The 22,261-nt window shown below is 40.7% G+C and overlaps 2 protein-coding genes across 6 annotated transcripts in view; one reads left to right on the forward strand and one right to left on the reverse strand.

Moving 5' to 3' along the window:
• Window positions 1–22,261, reverse strand: part of chn (zinc finger transcriptional factor charlatan) — a 263,213-nt gene that overhangs the window by 227,992 nt on the left and 12,960 nt on the right. The gene's annotated exons all lie outside the window — the stretch shown is intronic.
• Window positions 1–22,261, forward strand: part of grh (grainy head) — a 162,078-nt gene that overhangs the window by 114,024 nt on the left and 25,793 nt on the right. For all 5 annotated transcript variants that reach the window (XM_069126403.1, XM_069126401.1, XM_069126402.1 and 2 more), the window contains exon 5: window positions 21,318–21,678. In XM_069126403.1, the coding sequence (XP_068982504.1) occupies window positions 21,318–21,678 (361 nt within the window). The remainder of the gene's footprint in view (window positions 1–21,317; window positions 21,679–22,261) is intronic.

Consider the following 22,261-nt stretch of genomic DNA (forward strand, 5'->3'; position numbering starts at 1 on the left):
TTCTACGAATAAAATTACAGAAATAAAACTGAAAGTGATATTTGCTTTATCTAGTGACAACAATAACTGATATTCTACTTTGAATATCGTAGATATCTACGTATTATCTATGTGCATTTGTTCATTTTTGCACATTTATATCTTACGCAAGTTTATGAATACCTACAGGACAATGACGATGTATATATTAGTAGATAAAGTTATATTTATAGTATATATTTAGTAGATAAAGCAACTTTCTACCTACGTTCCATTCTTTTCGATTACATTTATATAAATACGAACTTACATAATATCCGCAGCCCGATTTATCAGATTCTGTACGGAAAGCAACAGGAAAGATCTTCTTCGCGTACTGCTAATTATATGGCAGCGTAGTATAATAACGGATATCTGAGTGGTTATTGATAGACACCCTGTATATGCGCGCGATTGCCAGCAATTGAATAACGTATTATAGAAATCTCCATAGCATCGTCATCTTCTGCCTTCTACCTCGTGTTTCTTTCAACTACGGTCGCATATAGGAAAGAAAAGACGTCGCCGGTGGTCGAGTAAACTTTGACGAATCTATTTTTTGCTTTGCTTAAGACGCGTTTTTGTGAATTATTCCGCGACCTCTTCGTCGCGATGCTTTTTACCGAGCGCCAGATGACCGACGTTGATCGAAATGTCTCTTGAGAATGGATGTCCGTGTGCCCCAGCGATTAAATCGACGAACTCGATTTTTGCCGCGCTGCTTTTTCCCAGCGTCGTTTGTCATCATTTTTGGAGTTCTCTTACCGGGAGAGTACCGCGATGTAAAGTCTGTCTTATATATATTTCGGATGGGCAATGCGATTCGCCTTGCGAAGATGATCGTAAAATCATTCGCTTGATTATTGGTACCGTCCGTTTTCGAAAAACTATATAACTCCTATTGTAGTACTTTTGTACTTTTATAGCGACATTGAATTGTTTAGCGTGTTTGGGGAATATCGGCATAGATAATTTTATTCCGTGCTACGTATCGTCACAGACCATGCGAGTTTTGAATAAAATATTGCATCGTAACATAAATCTATTCTGTTCTTATATCTGTTGCAACATACATACGAAGAACGCGTACGTAGAAACTGGATGACTTTATGTTACAACCTAATGATTTCTTGCGTTCTGTCATCATACACTTGATTAATTATCAGTGGTTCGAGTAAAGATATTCCTAACAGTCGTAAGAGGAAAATCTGCGTTATTGTCTACGAGGTACATGAGTCATTTATTCTGTATATTATAATTGGAAAATAATGTTGATATTTATTAACCACGCGTATTATAAGGAAAACTAAGTTATACTGAATATTTTATCGTAAACATATCTCATTGAAATTTGTAACACGTTTAAAATTAATAAGAGTCCCGTAACACACGAGCAACCTAACGACCAATGCATTGCATAGAAATTTGTTAATGCACTTGCTAACACCTCTTTAATACAAATCTTTCGTAAAAATTTGAATATTCTTAGACATCCAGCATATGTAAAAAAAAAAGGAAAAAACAAAGAAAAGAAAGTATCAGTGAAAGCATAAACATTGTTCGGACAAAGCGACACGTTGGTAGAGCGTGTAAAGCGCGGGTCAAAGGGTTGGTGGTTCCGTAAACGCGTGCGTGACGACTAGTTGCATCGGAAGAGAACTCGATTAGCGTAGATCGCCAGATAGCCGGCGTGTAAACGTCGTTGAAAACACTTTCAACGCGGCACGACGCTTTATTAACATCCACGTTTCCCCGTATCTCGATTAATAGTCTCGCGTGCATAATTGAATGCTTGCGGGTAGCATAATTTATCGCGACCACGGACTATGTGGAACAATCGTACACGCTTCGGACACGCTCGAGAATTCTCTTCGTGAAAATGTAAATTCGTCATGAATCAAGAAGGAACCTTCTTTTCCTTCTTCTTCTTCTTCTTCTACTTCTTCTTCTTCTTTTCACTGGTTCAGGGGATTTCGTTATTTTTTATCTTTATTCCTTCATTCTTTCCTTGCTCCTTCTTCGATGTTGAGAATCGAGATTAATGACAGACGACGATGTGCCTGTCGACGTGCCGCCAGATAGATTTTCTCCATAAGAGAAATAGATTTATTGTGAAGGTTTATTGCGCTATTACGCGAAATTTATTGCACCTGGACACGATATTCGTCAGTGTGCTTGAAAACTGAAAGCTTGCAGGAAGTTAGACGCTAGGCAGTTTCTCCTGGTTCTTTAGTGCTAATGCTACTCGATGGTGCTTAAAAAATATTCTTTCGAAGAGTGAAATTTACGAAGCTGATCATATATTTTTGCGAAATTGCAGATAAATTTAATCACGACGTCCTTGTTCTGTTTTCGATTCTTGTATCGATTATAGAAATCGTAGAATTTTTCTACGTGTTTTTGTGCTGAATCAAATTTGCGAAGCTGATCGTCGATCTTCGTGGAATTAAATTTACGAAGCTGTTCGTGTATCTTTCTTCTTTGGGATAATTATTCTTTTTCTTTTTTCCCATTCTCGATAACGATTAAAATTAATGTTTGCATAGCGACGTTCGTTTCTAGAGGTTTTCGCACGGCACTAAATTTACGAAATCGATTTTGTATTTATGTGGAGTTAAATTTAGCTACTATAGCTATAGCAAATAAAATAAAGCTAAACGTATGTCTTTGTTTCACGAAATTATTGTTCCTCTTCTTCGATTCTTATTAATGGTAGAAATCACCTTTTGGAGATCTCCGCGATATCACCGAGACACATAAAGAACAAGGAGTCTAAGAAAAAAAGAAATTCTGCATAAAAGACCAATTTCGTTGCCAGGTAAAAAAAGAAACTGCCAGGTCGAACGTTAAATTTATCAAGCCTAATCGATCAATAAATTTCATTTATGTTCCTATCTCTCATGTAAACATAGTTACGCCGATGAACAGCTAAAGTAACACGCCTTGCCTAATTCATTACTGAAAACATTCCTGACTTCAATGTACCGTTTACTTCACGGATTCGAAGAATATTTACAATTTCCAGCACTTGAAACATCTTCGTTAACTACTGCCTCTGCTTCTTCACGATAGAAAAATACACCAACCAAGTCAAACAACGATCACAATTACGAGACACAAACTTGCACAAACGTTAAGAAATTCATCAAAATCAGTCCGTAAAACCTCGTAATCCGGAGCAGAAAACAAATTGCAGAAGCGATGAAATGAATAATCAACGGGTGCGCGATAAAGAGAGAAGAAGAAAAAGTTGAGCAATCGCTAGCGGATCGATAACGCGTTTTTCAATGTCCGCTGGTAATTACATTCAGCCGGAGAGTGGAGTTTGGCGAACAGTGGCAAACAGTGGAAGATCGGCACGAGGCGTCGCTCGAGCAGAACGATCTTCTTGCATCGATCACGCTGCCGAACTGCATCGCACGCTCCCGAATCAAACGTAACCGCACTCTGTTTAATCACAGTTTAAAATCGCGGATTCACCCGGTGGAACGCCACGAAATCGACCTCCGTGACGACCCAGCCACTCGCCATAAATCTCCAAGCGTTCTCCCCGACACAAAAGCCAACAAACAACCGCTGTACTGTTTACAGTATGCCATACTTGACGATGGAATCTTAAAATCTTTTCAGTTTCTTTAAAGTCCTGGTTGGCTTTGAAAATCTTCAGAGCTCTTGTAGGTTCTAAAAGCTCGACAAGTATCGAATATATTACGAGCGCAGGCAATATCTTCCATGTAAAATATTAACGAAAGTCTATAAATTTTAATCGGTTAGCGTAATTCACCTGCGTTATTCGCTTTGCAGGTTGTAGTAAACCTCGTTATCGGCTTGAACAAGACGTAGAAAATGAAGCAAATGGACCGCGAAACCCCGCCTGTACACGTAAACAAATCGCCAATTCGAATTTCATAATCGATACACCGCTATATCAAAGGGTAAATCAACGAACCTTGGCAAGAAGAGTTCGCAGCCTATATTTATATCGACGCCTTCCAACGAGGCCTTCCGGTCCATTTGCTCGGTTTGCAAACTCTCATGCTGTTCTCTCGTCCCGTGAGAGAGCATTTGGTTGGATTCGTGACACGGGGCTCCCTCCTCTCTTTATTTTGGGTCTGACTGGTAGCAGCCAGCCGATCGAGAGCGCCCCTATCCCCGTGGAATCGAGAAACGGCTAAGAGTAAACCCCTCTCTCCTTCCTTTTCCTTCGTTCGTCTCGGTATATGTATATATATATATATATGTATATACATACCCTTGCCAACTTTTGATTTATATCGGCCGCTTAGCATATTTTGTAATTTACTGTTGAGAATCCTTAACGTACGGATCGAACAAGGAGGGGAGCGCTGGCCAAGGGCGACGAATGCAACGAGACGAGACGCGAGCAAAGAGAAACGAGAGCAAAGAAACGAGAGAAGGCTACAGTGGCATCGAGATCAGAGCAGAGAGTCGTTCCGTGTTACCACCCCGTGGGGAGATGCCGCCCTAATCTTCCCTCGCATCTTCGCCAGGTTCTCCTCTCTTCGTCTGTTCGGCTGGCCGCGTCCTCGTCCCACCGATTCTATCTGCTCCGCTATCTCCACGACCAGCCTCCATCGCGTCGTTTCTATCTCTTTCGCCCGATGGCTCCCGCGGGGACCGCGTCCCGATACCATCTCGACAATTTGTACGCCGGTGGATCGTTAAAACTGCACGGGAAAGGGAGGACGCGCGAGAGCCACGGTAACGGCGGCCTAATCCAATTTCATTGTGTCGCGAGTTTGTCGAGGGACTTCTTCTTCATGGGAGACGCTACCAGAGTCGTTTCCTCTTCGATGAGCTTCGTAATACCGCGTCGGTTTCGGTTTGAAGTAGTTTTTTTCTGTGATTCTTCTTCTGGGAGATGGCACGGGGTTGCAAGACACTGACGTTTGAACGATCGTCTGATTGTTGGTTTTAGCGATGGAATTATTGTTACCAATTCGGAACTTGTCACTTTGCAATTTAACTAAACAAAGTAGCTTGTAAATTTACATCGGCTACAGATAGTATTTGGACACCGTCGTATTTATCACGGCAGTTACGTCCTGAATAATCGAGTCTGATCGTATGCATGTTAAGTTTCGTTGCTCTCGAGTGATTACAAAAATTGAATACCACGAAAATGAAAGAAAAACGTTTCAATGTGTGCAAATTCTATTTCGTAGCCACTGTACTTTGCGCGTGCACTTCGATCGTGAGTAGCTACGATTAAAACAGTACGATGAAAATAAATAGATATACGTAACTATGACTATGAACGTGACACAAATCACAGACGATTAAAATACGAAGAATTGAACGATTGTACGAGAATAAATTCCGATATAAAATTCTAGAAGCAAAGTTTCAGCAAGACTAACTCCGCGAAGAGCGAGATTCTCACACCTTGAAAAGCTCGAGAAACGGCGTTTTCTTGCCACGACTAAGAACATCAAGGAAGTTCCGTGTTAAAAAGCCCCGCTGAATCGCGGAGGAACTCGAACAAGAAATTCGAAGAAAAACGAAAGATCGTTATAAGAAACTCAATTAATCGCAATCGACAACGACTTTCTCCCGGCAAATCGATGAAAATTCCGGCGACAGCCGAATGATTTGTCTTACGGTAGCGAAAGAATCCTGTCCAGACGTTTTTCTCCGTGTGTCTTCGCGATGATGTACGATTTTAACGGTGTGGCATTTGTACTCGCGAACGAAATACCTCCGCTTGAAGGCTTTGACAACGGTATATGCTTAACCCAGACCTTGCGCTCGTGGTTCGAGCGTATATCCTGACTATTAGCGAGCGATACCTAATCCCCGAGAAAATCATCCTCCAATATCATTTCCTCCAATAACCATGGATAAGTCTAATAGCTTCTACGATGGTCTCTTTGGTGTAGAACATCTTAAAATTTAAATTATCTACCTTTAATCTACGAAGTGCAAAATCATGGAAGAAGAAGTACTATTTTGCTTGCGGTCGTTCGAAGTTCTTTTACGAGGCTTCTAAGGTTGTTTAGAGAGATTGAATTTTGAAATTTGTGTTACGGCGAGCCTGAGAATGATAAGAGGAAGGTGTTGAGTTGTTTCATTTGTACGCAATAATTCTCTCTTTATTAGCGATCGGAGTTCGATTTCGCCATCTTTCTACTGGTTGTATCGATTTAATCTTTGAATAACGACTTCAGCTATTGACGCGCACGGTGTGTCGATTTCAATCGTCTTACTTATCCTTCGATTCTAATTGACACTATCGCGCTTCGAAATTTGCGAGTTTCTGTAAAAAGATTCAAGAAGAGGAGCGCGACGATGACTAGCGTAATCGACCAAATAATATTATGAAAAATAAAGATCTTACAACGCTCGTGCGATTTCAAAGATTTCTTCTCAGCATTTCAAAATTCTTTTTTCAAAATTGAACTGCAGCGAGTTTCCTATTTTTACATTCGCGTCAATATTAGATTCCAGCGACACGGAATCTTATCCGTTTGCTTTCCCCACCGCGTGTGCCGCAACTTTTCTTCTTCCCGAAGAGTTTCTTAATCCTCGGCTTTAACGTCAACCGAACGAAAGGAGAGTTACGTTCATAAATGACCATAATTACGCTCGGTCCTCGCGGATCTTCTCTCGGAGGTATCTTCGAGAAAACCACGATAAATTCACGCATTCTATGGGCCTCCTTAGGCCTATGCAAAGTTTGTAAAGCATCCCGTGACGGTGCTAACGACAGTCGAGAGTTCTGTATGTACTTGCGCAATCCCTAAGACGCGGCTTTAAAGTACATTTGAATCCAGCGAACGTATGGATTTTGTATTAATCGAACATTTCCCTAAGTTCGAACCAAGGATACATGCCACGATACTCGAGAATAAATCTATGGAAATTACGTCGGAAATTATCACTGTCCCGATCTATGATTCTGTAAATTTCTCAAGGAACTTTTCTGAAAGATCGCGAACACATGAAACGGTCGATCTCGATACAGGTTCGTAGCTTAAAAGATTTCTTTTTCTTGTCATTTTTCTTTTTCTTTTGTTTTCTTTGGTACGAGTTAGGTGCGATAGAAGAATGACGAAATTTACGCTAGAGACAAGACTCGATTTCAGTGAAACAATAAATTTTCCAGGTTGATACGACGACGATCGAGACTAGGAATTGGCGTGGCTGAAATGTGAAAGTCAGCCACGGTACATTTTCGTACGAGCAGCGTGATAACACTGCGGAATTTACGACGTTAAAGACATCGACGCAGCTGCACGACGCGAGCCGTAGTATTTTATACACGAGTCTCTGCGAGTTTTATTTTCGTCGCGCTGATCTCTTGCGCGAGGAATGTTCTTCTATTAAACTTTAGAATCGAGTAAAAAAAGAAGGCAGGAAAGTGTGAGAAAGTAGATGGGAGATTCATCGCTGTTTATTTCATCCGGCCGGTTATTTCAATTTAAAGGAAGGATATAACTTGGACACGGCTTTATTGTTTCTGAATGATTGGAAGTTGAATGTCGATTTAACAGCAAAGAACGAATTTCATTGAGAAGAATTAATTTATTTGCTATTTAACGTTTTCTTTCGCTCCTCTGGCAGCGCATTAGCGTTCAAAGAATTCACGATTGTGATAAATTAGCATTATATTTATAACATATTTACAATTCTAATAATGGGATTTAATATATTTAATATTAAAGAATTTTTCCATTTATGTCCTCGCAATTTGAAGTTTCACAAAAATATAGATTTGCATAGAAGTGCCTAATCGGACTGTTAATGACAACCGTGATCATTCGAGTGTCGAGAAAATCCTCTATGAAGATGGAAATATGGTGACACTAAGCTGGTTGCGGGAGAGAATAGAAACAGAAGGCAAGCGTAAAGAAGAGTACAATTATTGCGAAATAAAGTAGAAGTAAAAGAAAGATAGATAGACAAGGGATGGTGGAAAGAACGAAGTAATTAACGAATGAACGAAAGAAATGTGATAAAGAGAATGTTTATATAAAGATAAAATATTTAAAGACAAAGAAAAGAGGTAACCAAATAATCGATATATTTTTATACTATTCTAGTTATCTATCAGTTAACACTAGAACTACCACACCGGTCAAATTGACTGGGTTTTACAATATTATTTTAAAATTCTTACTTTATGTTATATTTTTTCCCCGCAATGATGTAATGATTTTCACAACGATAACTAAAAGAATAATATAATGAATTTTATTTTGTTTTTTTATGTAAACTAAAAATAATTCTGTATTAAGGCTACTTATACCAATTACAGTTAAAATGACTGGTACCTGTCAAAGTGCAAAAAAGTCCCACAATCTGTTTATCGAATCCCAATTAACCACTTTCCTCGTTTTGTACAACTTCCCACTCGTTTTGTAAATTTTTTCTACGTATCATTCGATATGACGATATCAGTTATCAGGAAAATTCCGGATCGACCGCTAGATCGATAGATGCTAACACTAGAAATACCACACCAGCCGAAATGATTGGTTCGACAATTTTATAAATGTGTCAACCTTCGTTTAGGGACGATGATCTTAGGTGGATTAATAATACTAAATACTAAAAATGTACTACATAACATGGAATTCCTTCTCTAAGAAAGTAATAAATCAATAAATATAAAAATATTCCATTATATATTTTTTGAAGACCAGTCATTTTGACTGGCTCTGCTAGAAATAGCTTCGTGTTAATTATCCGTAGTTCTAGTGTCAAACTTTACTTTTGTTTTATGTTTATAAACCACGTGAAGCCAAGTCCAATTTCCAGATCACAGGCTGAAATAAATACAATGAAATATGAAAAAAATACAACCACGAAACTCACGTATTTTTACGAGATATGATAGAGACATAATACATCTATATCTATTCTTATGGAAAGTAAAAGTGTCGAATAATTGGATAGACACACGAACGTCTATCTTCATCTGGCGCGGTATCGTGCGAGGATACGCGCAGACGGAGGCACGAAGCGCGTTGCCCTTAACGACGCAAAATTATTATTATCCCTGACGCGGGACGGTGCCATTAAGCGGCGGGAAAGATTTTGCCAGACGACAAAAGCTCGGCTCGCGATCCCAGTGAGCTTCTCGCGAGATAATGTCGAGTAGGGAGGGCTGTTACGCTCGAGTCGGGTCACTTATGGCGCACCACGGGGTTGCAACGTCGGCGTACGGTTTCACAGCAAGCCGCCGCCGTAAAGCCGGTCCAGGAACATCACCGTTTTAATCTAAACGCCCCTAGCCGTGAGTGACAACCGCGATACGCGACACTCGAACGACGAAGCTAAGGAAACCAGCAAATACTTCCTTACATTCGTCGACGATCGAAATTTCCCAAGATTATTCGCTCGTCCCTCAAATAACGCAGTTCCCCTAGTCATCGAGCATCCAATACTTTAGCAAACAAATTGCTTATTCCTGTATATTTATTTACTATGAGAAGGTAGCATAAATAACTGCGAATTCTAAGGTAAATTTTGAAAAATAATAAATTTTGAAAAAAAAAATTAAAAAGGATAGAGTTAAGTTTCGAGTGATTCATCCAGTGATGTTGAGTGGAGATTCGAAGAGGAAGGTTGTACTCAATTTTGTGAAGACCGAAGGGTAGAATTTCAGCTTCATCGGATTATTATAGGAAAGTAGCGTAACCGACGGAGTTATTCGTCCCATAAATAGCATGATTCTTCTAATCTCTGTTCGAATTCGCCCTAAGTCGAACTAGAATTTTACTTTAGCGACAAACAATTAATTTATCGAAACTTTCATTCGATTTGCCTGGCAACGTTCACCCAAGATTCATCTGACGTAACTGATCGTACAACACGAAATGCACCGTGAAGAGTTCCTTTCAGTTACGTTACGCAATTAACGATGGAAAGTTCATATTTCCAAGGATTAGCGTCTGAAGTATCGGCGTCGATATTGTTGCTCGCGTTCGGCGACACTACTTAATCGTTTCCCGCAATCCGGCCGGGTGTCGTTGAGTTTTTGTCGGTTCTTTCTCCTCGACACGCGATAGCGTATCATTACATCTCCGACTTACATAGTAACAAGGGATGCATTACGCGTTGTGAAATGGAATTCGAACCGATCGCTCGCTCGCTCGCGGTGGATTTCATTTCGCTGTGCTTGCGTTTCCTGTCATTGGCGATAATAACGTTGTATCCGTTCGAATTGATCAATCCTCCATCACTTTCCAGAACCTGTTCCCACTCTTTCGTTTCTCTTTTTCCTTCTATTTTCTTGCTCTTCAAATTCAACAATCGAACAGAGCGAGGATAGCATGACTGATAGAAATTTCATTTCTCCTTTTATCGTTTGATGCAAACGCGATACTCGTGCAAGTTTCTTACCCGAGAATCAGAAAATTGCAGTTATTGCGAGTTATCGTCGAGTATATTTACCTGGTAATTTATGAATTAAAGTCGAAGCTATAACGTTTCATTGATGAACTTCCTGAAAAGCATTTTCATTAAACGATATTATTCTTATTAATTTGTTCGCGTATTCTACTGTTCCTTAAACTTCAAAAGAAAATTTCGTTCGTTTAAACGCGGAATTAAAAATCACGATGTTAACTTAAATGTTTGAATAAAAAATGTAACAACAATGTGTACAATGCCGTACAAATAAATTTAAGGAGATAAAAAGATCCACGAATTTACTAAATATGTAGAATCCATCCCCTCTACGTTCCTTTATTGCCTAATTAGAAATATTTCGCCATTTAACCAGCCTTTAAAATGTGCATCACGAGCGCGTTAAAACGAGACCTGTTTTATTATCCCGCGACCGTGTGAAAGAAGTCGAAGCACAGCCACGTTATAAAAAATCATTAAAAGGTCGACTTTTGACAAAGACGGGCGGCAGGCATTCGCAATGACCGACCGCGGTGTCGCTTTTTATTACACTGGCCGGTTATCATTGCCCGAGGATCTTGTAGAAAACGAATCCTTTCGTACACGATTCTTGCGTAGCTTCTATTTTCAGTAGCGCATGAATCATCCACCGGCGAAGGTGGTTATTACACTTGGTCATGCGTCATCTTCGAAAGTGGTCCACGTTTTTCGTGACTGTGGAACTTTCTTGAATCATTACCGATTCAGCGACGACAGGTCGCCGAGAAGCGGAACAGACAATTAGCTTCGTTAACTCGAAAGTCACAAATGAGGTGTAATGAAATGTTTTAGAGATTCTAAATGAAACGGAGTGGAACTTGAGTGAATTTTTAAGTGCTGATTAAATGTAAGAAACGGACTGGAATTTTGCTCTTCAGGTATAAGTAGCATATATACGCACGTCGTATGGACTTGTGCTTATCGTTGGAGGATTACAGAAATTCTGAAAGAACGATAAGAAGCGAAAGGTTGATACGAAGGTCGAGGATGACTAAGAAATCAAGGATTTAAGGAAACGAACGAAACTGTGATGTACAGGGAAGATTTGATGCATGTAACAAGATGCATAAATCTGATTTAAGAAGCAAAAAAAGCTAAAACTTTCAGTCTGAATGAGTTGAAGATTCCCGCGAAAAGAAAATGCGAGAGTATTAAACTGAGGATCGTTACAAAGAAGAATACTAAAGTATATAGCAAAGATCTAGAAAACACAATCACAAAATAAACATATAAACTTGGACTGCCTACAAAGCATTTGAATTGGCTATGAAATTGGTAACAACTTAAAAAGCGCAATGAAAAAGAACAAAAAAATACGAACTTAGGCGCACCGGAAGGAAGAATGCTAAAAAAGTTAACAACCTTAAAAAACGATGAAAAGCAACGCAAAAATACAAACTTGAACTGACCACGAGAAAGAACGCTGGAAAAATTATTAACGATTTAAAAAGCGCGATGAAAAAGAACGCAAAAATACTCGGACTCGCCACAAAGTAGGATGGTAAAAAAAACCTAAAGAACCCAATGGAAAAGAACAACAGAAGGATCAGCTTAGGATCACCGCAAAGAATACTAAAGAAACGTAGTAAAAACCTAGGAAACATGGAACTCTCAGGAGTACGAAGTTATCCCTTCCAAGGATCCTCACGAAAGACGTGTAGCGCGGTCTTAACTCCTTATTACGCGTCTCGTTGTCCGTTTTATCGTTACGCGGAGATCTGTCGACTACGAGGAACCTGGCGTGCCTACTACAAGGATGGCCTCTGACCCACTTGACGAGGGCCTCGTGTCACGTCGTAAAACGAAACGGGCCCGGGGAACGAGAATCGGCCGCGGGACGAGTGGCATGGCCCGTTTTCGCTGTCTACCGGTGCTTTATGCCCGACACGTAACGCGAGCGCGTTCCCCTTTATTTGAATTTATGATCACAAAACGCCGTAAACGTTTCCTCCTTCTTTTCTTGCCCGACCAGCGTACACACCCGCGCTCGCTTTTACCTTCTTGCGAGCGCGCTTCGTTCGTCGCGCGATTCATCGCGTTTTCCTTCCTATACAGACGCCAACGTCGCCGCTTTTGAACGCTAGAAACCGGACTAGGTTGGGTTTTATGGGTCCTAGAGGAATTGCACCGGCCACGGCGTAACCGCGGGAGGAGGTGGATGAAGAAGACCTCGCCGACGAGAAAGGCTGTTACAATAAGACGTGAGATCTAAGAGATAAGGGAGTTCCGTTGAACCGAAAGCTCGATCGAGGTGAACGTTCTTGCTCCTGGAAGAATAGGATAAACAAGCTGATGAAATAGAATCGGTTTGGTTGCTTGATTGATATTTCTTTTTGTAGTCGCCTTTGTAATCGGTCAATTAGAATTATTGAATCTGATTTTTTAATACATAGTTTGGCAAGGAAATTTAGGTTTCAGGAACTTACTTGATGTTGCCATCGTCGATATCTTTGCCTTGCAATGTTGTAAAGTCTGAAGAAACATATGTGTTTGTAGGATTATCATATAAAATAGTAAATCTCAGAAATTCGTTTCCATGTATTAATTATGTTATTTTCTTGCGATAAGTTCATTAACTTATGGAAGCAAGTTATCTGTTTGTCGGGAACTGGCTTCTGAGAGGCTTATATGCAAATTAGTTTTACAGCAACGTTTCTTTTATGCAAACAAGTTTAGATGTTCCTATTCCTCGAAATAAAAAGTCGAGTTATATCCAAGCCATGCAATTGAATAATGTTATTATTTTCTACAATTCAGAGCCGGAGTTGTAAGTGGACAAAAGCAGCGTTATTTCTTTCGCTATATGGTCATTAATTCTTCCTTGTAAAACAAGAGCCGCAAACCTACAGAATAATTCCGGTTCTCAGGCTCATTTTCGAGGTTTAACACGTCTTCCTGTTTCGCAACGGAAAGTCCGGTTTCTCGCGGCCGGGGTCGAATCGCGAGGCAGCTACCCCTGCGAAAACTCGACCGTATCGTGCTGTACAGCTCTACGAGATCGCGACAACCTCGACGATGTGTCAAGTGCGCTTTTGACCTCACGATCCCTGAGTCCGATTCCCCGAGTTCCTAGATCGAGACAAGTTTTCGCAGTCGTTCGACTAATCTCTGCGGACAAGCAGCTAAAAATATGGATTCTTGTTTCGCGACCCTAGTGTTAATATACTAACATCTAACATTCGACATTTGTAATAAATAGACTCCGGATATTTATTGAAATTTATATTTTTATAAATGTAATTAGAGAAATGAAACTTAGATGAGAGGTTTCACCAGTTAGATATCACGACAAGTATCGTTATAATATATTTTGAACATTTTATATATTTTTGCATATTACACACATTTGCACTTTCAAATATCCCACAATTGCATAAAAATCTCCGCCCTAGTCATAAGAATATTTGCGCTTAATTTTATTTATTATCCAAAGTATCCTATCTTTTTCTTTTTTATTTTCGTTTTCGTTTTAGGGAAGTGAATTATGGTAGGTTAAGTAATTTGATTCGTCGTTCGATCGTTACCATCCCCACAAAGTTCCAAAAAAGGGAAACGGAGCAGAAGTCACGCATGTAGAGATCACGATCTAGGCATGCCCGACATATCAAACTTCGCCTTCTTCCAAGAAGAGGGAAACGCTTCTAGGGATCTACACGCGGGATTTTAACATTATAAACATAGTTCAGAAACACGGCATTAAGATCAACGTCCTATGGAACGTTATGAAAAAGATTCGCATCAAAATCAAGATCCTGGAAAGCGACACGTGCCCGACATACCGAATTCCCTCAAAGTTTCTCAAAAGTTCATATACTTTACAAAAGTCGGTCTCTCGTGAACCACTGCAACCTTCTGAAACAGAAGACAGTCTAACAATGGGAAAAAATATCCACTCCAGTTACATAAAATTTCTTTCCAACTGCCGTGAATCGATAACTCTTCGTCCGATAAAAAGAATCTCATAGAACTATAAGACAATTCGATAGAGAGCAAAGTCTGTTCCAATGACAGACCAATAATAGATAGAAGTTACAGAAGTCTTCCGAAAAACAGAATTTCTCTTCATCTTGCACAAACCAATACAATCCAAATCAGATAAAGAAATACAAGAAGAGTCGAACCATACGCAAAACCAGACGCAATTACCGATAAAATAACTGCGTTATACGCTCGAAGAAAGCAGAGCAATCTGCTTTACAAGCAAGATGAAGATCTCCAAACGTTCTACCGCCGCGTGTCCACCATACCAAGCTCGCCCAAACTGAGAACTCTTCCGGGAACCGAACAATTCACGTAGGAGAAAGGGCGTGCGCGCGAAGGGAAGCTGGACGAGGCGCGATGCGATGAAAGAAGTGGCAGAAGCCAGGCCTCGTCCACGTTGGTCGCATTTAAATTCGCCGACGCGGTTGAACGTCGAAGAACTCGCGTACATATGCGGACCACATACACGGGTGGCGCGTGCTGCGCGCACAGGTGACGTGCGTGCGTGCGTGCGTGCGTGCTCGCCAAGGTAAAAAGCCCCGCGTGCGTCTTCGTTCGTTTTGCTTGCGTCACGTTGGAAAAAGCGGAGGTAAAAAAAAGAAAAGATAGGAGGAAAAGAAGAAAGAAGGTGGAACCGGCTGGTCCTGACAATAATAATCAAAACGAATGACCCGAGCAGACGGTAGAGCGCCACGCAGTAGCGAGACCTGTCTTTCGAGTTCGACCGCTGCAGGTCTCGGACCAAGCACGCTCCCTTCCGATACGCCCGATTTCCGGTTTCAGGAACGACGATTCCGGTTCCGAACCGGGCCCTGCCTGGTACCGCAAGTTCGTTCGGGATACAAACACGCGTGCACGCTACCGTCCGACCCTTTCAGACTGACCTGCTCATTCTACGACTGTTAGGAGTAGACACGCCTTGCTAGTTAGATGAAATTTGTTGGGATTCTTTTGGATTTTCGACATCGATGAGGGAGTTGACTTTGTAACTGGTTAGAAGTGATTGTTTGGAGAGCGTGATTTTTTGAAGGACCAAATGTAGCTAATAATTGGACATCTATATTATCTATTCTATAGAAAGTGGTTTCAGGAGTAGTCTGCTCGAGAGAGAAGAACGTTGATGTAAAGACCTAAGATCTGTTTAAATAGGATTGGTTACTGCTTTGCAGGATTAAAGAACTTTTGCAGACTCCGATAGGTTTCGTCGAAGCTTTTTGGATTTTGGGCGTTGACGAGGTGCTTTGTAATTAATTAATAGAAATTGACTGCAAAATTTCTCAACGCTTAAATACGGTTAGTAATTGGATGTCCATGTTATCTATACTATAGAGAGTGGTTTCAGAAATAGTTTGATCGAGAGAAAAGAACGTTAACGTGAAGATCCGTGGATTACTTTAAATAGGATTGGTTAATTTATGGATCCTTATAGACTCTGCTACTTTGATTTTGTGCGTTCATTTAGGGAAATTTAAATACGTGGTTGATTAAAACATTGTTTAGAAGCATTGTTTAGAAAAAGTGTAACTTGAAGAATCGATATATTATTCAATATATTATAATAGAGAGTAGTCTCGGGAGCAGCCTATAGAAGATTTGTGAACTGGTTGAAACAGAAGTCGTGAATTTGAAGATAAAATTTTGCTAGCTTGATTGTTGAAAGAGCATAGAGACATACATATTCGATCGACCGTGAGAATATTCCTTTAAATAGCGACAAGAGGATTAAAATAGTGGTTGATTACGAATAATTACTTATGTGGATTGAATGAAAATTCTAGAATCTTGAAAGTTTTCACTCCGTTTTCCCGGAACCGCGTGCTTAATACCGTATCACTCGTTCGAATGACGAGCATATACACTCTAGTACACGCGTATACGCGTCTGTGAGCAGACGGTGACCCTCCAGCGACCTGGCGACCTCGAAGCTCGCATGGTACGTCTGTCTTGTCGTCGATAATGCTGCACCGTAAGCGCATAATTGCCTCTTTTGCGCGTACGAACGCAAACGGTACGCAAGTTGCGTGGCGACGCGGCAAAAACGGCGCGGTCGTGTAACGTTACGTGGAATAATTTGCTCGTCCGTGTACGGGGAAACAGCCGCGAATTCATGAATTCGTGGAAACCGGCTTGAGAATTACCGCATAGGAGGTGATTAAACTGTGCCACGGCGTCGATTTCTTCTCTTCTCGATTCCTCACCGTGATTTGAGACTCTTTCGTGACAAAACTATACCACGATCTTACGTCATGTTTTAACACTTTCGTGGACAACAGTTTTGGCAGGTATTTTAAAACATACCAGCTTGTCAGAAATCAAATCGAACAACTATGCTTTTTTGTTGACATTTTAATTTCATTACATAAGTACAGAATTAATGGTTATTTCTCGAGAGACAAATGGCTCACTTTCGTACATTCGTTTATCGCAAGAAGATGATCTAAATTTCAAAGTACTCAAAAAATAGAGTTTATAATATTATCGCTTTTTGGTGCTTTTTAATTTATGAAATTAATTACTGTGACTTCCGAATGTCACTTTAGTGAAATTTACATATTGTTTCGTTAAGATACGAAAGAGAGTAGAGTTAAGAGACAAGTTAGAATAATAGAAGCTCACAGTAAGTATAGGTAGATTAAAAAATATCGTAAAAAACAAAAAATTAGACATATCTGGGTTACGAAAAAAAACTCGAGCGTGAGAATTTGTAAAACATTGCACAAGAAATGGAAGATATTGGTCGTCACGCGAATTCCTAACAGGAATTGACGCAACTGCAACGCAATTACTAGTTGCGTTATAACGGATCGTCTCGATCAGTCCTTGATTTCAGGCATCATAGGATTTTACGACTACGACGTTTTATAAATTATTGAAATGGAAAGGAGGAAATTGGCACGTTCTGACGTTAGATTCAATCGTAGCCAGCTTGCGAATCACCTCGGACTTTTACTGCATACGAGCGTCGAGGTATCGACATTTTTCTTTTTCAAATCGAACAATCTTTGCCTCGAAATGCAGTTACTCTTGCGATTTCTACACTTGCTTCTATCTCATAATTTCTACGTTCAATTCTATTTTGTAATTCCTATATCCATTTTCGAATTTGTTTCAAGCCTCATCGTCATAACTTCGCAGGTTAAATGCTTCTTCTCTCCAACATTTAACACTTTCGACAAAATTAAACATATATCTAGTACTATATGCTAAAAAGTATCTTATACTCCACAAAAATCCACAAGCGTCCTCTGAAGCTGTCGAAAATATATATCGTATAATTAAAAAGTACGATGCTTGTAGCAAAATAAAATTTCCTCAAAAATTCGTGAACCGCGGCCTTATAATTGCTAGACGTTAAAGTCGCACAATCCCGAAAATCCTACAACCCACCCTTAGCTGGCAAATTATAATAATATCATAAATTAAGAAATACGTTAGCTGCAATACCCATCAACAAAAATTGTCCCAAAAATGCAGCAGCATTGCCCGAGGAATCCAAGGATTAACACGTCAACGATTCATCCGAAAAGAAGCACGCGTGCCCCCGTCGATTCTCGCTCATGTCACAGCATCACCCCGTAGTATATGCACCCAAAATATTCAAAAGAGAGCGGACTTAAACTGAGAGTATCGGTACGCGTAAGGTTCCCCGGGCGGATTCGCGATCTCCATGAATCTCAGCGATCCTACATCAGGGATTAGCATCGCATTACCACGGCGCGGCATTAAGAGTACGAGGCGTGGAACGAATGCGCGTCTCGACGCAACGACGAACGAGCTTGGATCCATTTCACGTAAGCCGAATTCATGAGGCCGTGCCGTCGTCGCCTCCGGTTATGAGACGAGCAACAGCTTTCCAGCGCGGAAAGGACAACAGAGAGCGCGCGATACTCCTCTGGCTTTCACCGGCCGTTTTTCCATCGTCGTTCCAATCCGCACCTCTTCAGGCACAAGTGTGCCGAGGGCGACGACGTGTCGCGTCCCGTCATCCTTCTCTACTTTCCTATACAACTTTTCCTTCTCTCTTACCTCCGGCGTCACCCTTTTCCTCGCTTCCAGCGAACAACCTTTCTCTCTTATTCCGTTGTTCGCTCTTTCTCGCCTCGAGAGTAGACCAGCCGATGCCAGAAAGGCGGTAGACAGAAAGCACGGCGTGTACAGAGGGGGAGAAGAGAGACGGAGAGAAAAGAGCAGAGAAGAGAGGGTTAGACGAGTGAGATCAGGTATCAAGTGTAAAAAAAGAGCCATTGTACGGGAGCATCTGACCGTAGGGTAGGTACCTCAGTGGCGATGTTCAGCGCGGTAGAAAAGAGAACGAGAGAGACACGCGGCCTGTCTTCGTTCGTTTAATAGAAAGAGATGGAATGAAGGAGGCCAGAGAGACCGGTGAACCTGGCGGAGGTTGCCACGACACGTCGGGCAAGGACGAGAGCAGGGAAGGAAGAAAAGGGAAGAAAAGGGAAGGAAAAAAAAGAATGCGCGAGCAAACTAAGAGAGAAAGAACATGCAAGTGCAAGAAAGAGAAAGAAAGGGAAGGAGGCTGTCGTATGCACCGAGAGCGTTGGCAGTTTATAAGGGTCCCTCGTATTGTGGATACGTATTATCATGCTAAATATAACATGTTAACTACTTCGCATAATGTCGGCCCGCGATCCTCTCGATTCTCTCTCCCCGTACGACCGTTCGGCGAATCGCGTTTCCGCGCCCAGAAAATTTTATTGCCGATGGTTCGGCAGATGCGACGCGACTTGCTACGATCCTCGTGCCGAAGGCGACGCTCTTCTCTTCCCGTTCCCAGAGCCCCCGGCTTCTGGAAACGAGAACCTCTTCTGGTACATACCAGGAAGAATCGCTGACATACAATTCGTTATTTATGTACAGTAGCTTTCTTATGCAAAATTCGGATGTCGAAGATTTATGATAATTGGACGTAGAAGCGAACTTGAATATTTTCATGGACCACGAAACGTGTTTAGCAGTTAGTAGAGGCGATGTTTATATCGGCAGATTGACTTCGCTAGAAGAAGCTTCGATAGCATTTCTTCATTGTTTTTAAGACTCGTTCAAATCAGTCGATTGAATTCGAGCAACATGAAATCTCTTCATCGGACGATTTGAATCTGTTCTCTACTTGATTCGAAATGTTCGTTCAAATTGCTGTTCTCTCAAATTGTTTAACCTGATTTTACTAGTTATTATTTGACTCCAAGTATTACGGTTTCTTCGAGTATCACTGAAGCTTGAGATACATTTTACAATGTTACGTATGATGTACGTATAACACACGATTTACTATGTCAACTACAAACAATTATTTATAAAATCAAATGCCTTTTGGATTTTAATGAAAAGCGAATCTTTCTCCTCGTTCCCAACGCCATTTCACATATCCATTACTTGAAATCAGTAAACTCGACATGTATATACACAAACTTCAATCTAAGTAACTTGTCGTGTAGAAACACGTGATTGTTCAAACAACATTGTTAGTTCTATAAAGCAATGAATATACGCATAATCGATAGTCGATAGAAAGGAACGCGCCGATGCTTATCGTTTATATTTAGTAATGATTGGAAACTATCGATATTTATTCGTCTTTACCTGGTTTTTACTGAGAAAAGTCAACGTTGCGAAACAGCTGTGCCATAGCTGTTATTGATGAGACACATTACGCATTTATTCGCCGTGACGGACCTTGAAAATCTATGAATTAATTATACTTTATATACGCACGAGCGTCGCATGATGTCCGATGATATCGTCATTGAGACGCGGGAAATGACAAATGTACCGCAGTCATCGGCGCTGTCGATCCTACTTTAGCTTATCTTCGTCGTAAAACACGCTGCCGTACAATAAATCGCTCTGCTCGTTAGCTAATACCGTATTAACATTATTATAACTTCCCTCGGGGCATAAAGATTCAGCGCGAACGTTTCAAATGCAATCGATTTAGTGGGAAAAAAAAGGAAAGGAATGATCGTCCAGCCCCCACCCTCCCCCTCCGGGGGAACCTACCATTATCATATCAGTGAAACGTTAAAATCTATCTTTCCGAAGAAAAAGCAGAGAAAAAAAGAAATTCTCTGTAATCAAGCTATCGACGAGCACGTTTAATAAAATAGCGTCGTCTAGCATCGTCGTTTGCATCGCAACAAAATTAAACCCTGTTTTAATATCGCTGACAACGAAAGCGATACGATCTTTTAAGTCGTCTCGTAATTAGATCTTTTTCTTGCGACATCTGCATAATCGATTCTGAACTTGTTGCTCGGAATTCTTCGGCAAATGTAACTTGATATAATGAAGAGTGGGCAGTTAAAGCTATAGCGAAACTATCTTTATAAATTGGAAAATAAACTCCGAGCTCCTTCTCTTAATTGGTTCTGTATCGATAATAAATTGCTCGGGACAATCAGAGGATGAAATATTATGGTTGCATTAATTCTTGTTTAATAGTAATTACGTGATTATATGTCACAGGAGGAAAAAACGACAAGTCCATTTTTCTTGATTTTCTGATGTTTGCGTTAGCTGTTGAAAGGAAGGACGCTAGGCATGAAATTGCAACGAGAGAAAGTAGAGAAAATGCATATTTAATTACAAACAGTTCTTAATCTTCTTCTTAATAGGATTGAATTTTATAACTTACTTACACTTTTTCGTCAAGTTCGAAAATACTAAGATTTAACTTGTTTTTCTCCTGCTATGTTCCACGTGTTTTTCTATAAGAGCCAATAAATCTCACAAAGCATTACAAGCAAAGTGCAAAGAACGAGGAAACATTTCGCTGGCGACCCGATTCGCCATGCGCACTTAGCGCATAGTCAATCGATCCCGAATTGATAATGTCGAGCTGTAAAGGGAACCGCAGTTAAAGGTCGATTCTCCACGGACTGTTGAAGGGGTGTGATGGGCCAGAAGCTGCTAGTGCAGGAGGCGCCTGGCTCCGGTTCCGGTTCGACGAATCGCATGGAAGGCGGCGAAGGCGCCGGAGGAGGGGAACTACACCACTTCCTCCATCAATACAACCAGCCGTCCCACAGTCCTGGCCAGAGTCTACAGGGTGGCCTTCCGCTTCCGCTTAGCCCGCAGTCCCTCAGACACGACGGTTCCTCGAGCACTGGCATCGCCGGAGTCAAAAGGGAGCCCGAGGACTTGAGCTCGTCGAGAGGGGCGCAACAGTCCAGCAAAAGGCACAAACAGGCTCAGCCAGACAGTCCTACGCCACCGGGAATGTACCATCATCATCAACATCAACTACAGGTGAGACCAACGAGCAATTTGTAGCCATGATATTATCTATAAAACTTTGCTGATTTTTCCTTTTGTTTCTTCTCATCTTGTTTTGTCACACAATAGCATAGAAGCGTGAATTTTTCATAATATGGAGAAAATATGGAAAAAACACAGTATCAAAGAAACAATTCATTTGCTGCAATTTTACATTAAAGTACTTTGGTAAAGTATTTGGAAGCATTCAAAGATACAGGAAATCTGATTTCACGTATTTTTGCAGTTATTGCCTTTCTGCATACTAAGTGCTTCATAAGAGAGATGGTTGATCTTTGTGTTGTGATGATAATATTTAATATTAGGAAGACTAATGAATCAAAAATAAATACTTAATAAAAATTGACTTCAAAAGATCGAGACTCTCTCTATCTCTGTGTTTGGAATAATAGCAAATTCTCGGATTGATGTTTAGGTTCGTTTTTAAGATGCAAAGACAGATGTATTTAGGTGCGGGGAAATAGAAAATCTAGTACTGCCGTATTAAATTAAGGTGAAATCGTGAAAATTATTATACTACGAATATTTATGCAACTAAAGAAACAGAATACAAATA

Source organism: Bombus flavifrons, chromosome 13, assembly GCF_040668555.2.
Source record: "Bombus flavifrons isolate JBK064 chromosome 13, iyBomFlav1_principal, whole genome shotgun sequence".
Classification (NCBI taxonomy): Eukaryota; Metazoa; Arthropoda; class Insecta; order Hymenoptera; family Apidae; genus Bombus; species Bombus flavifrons.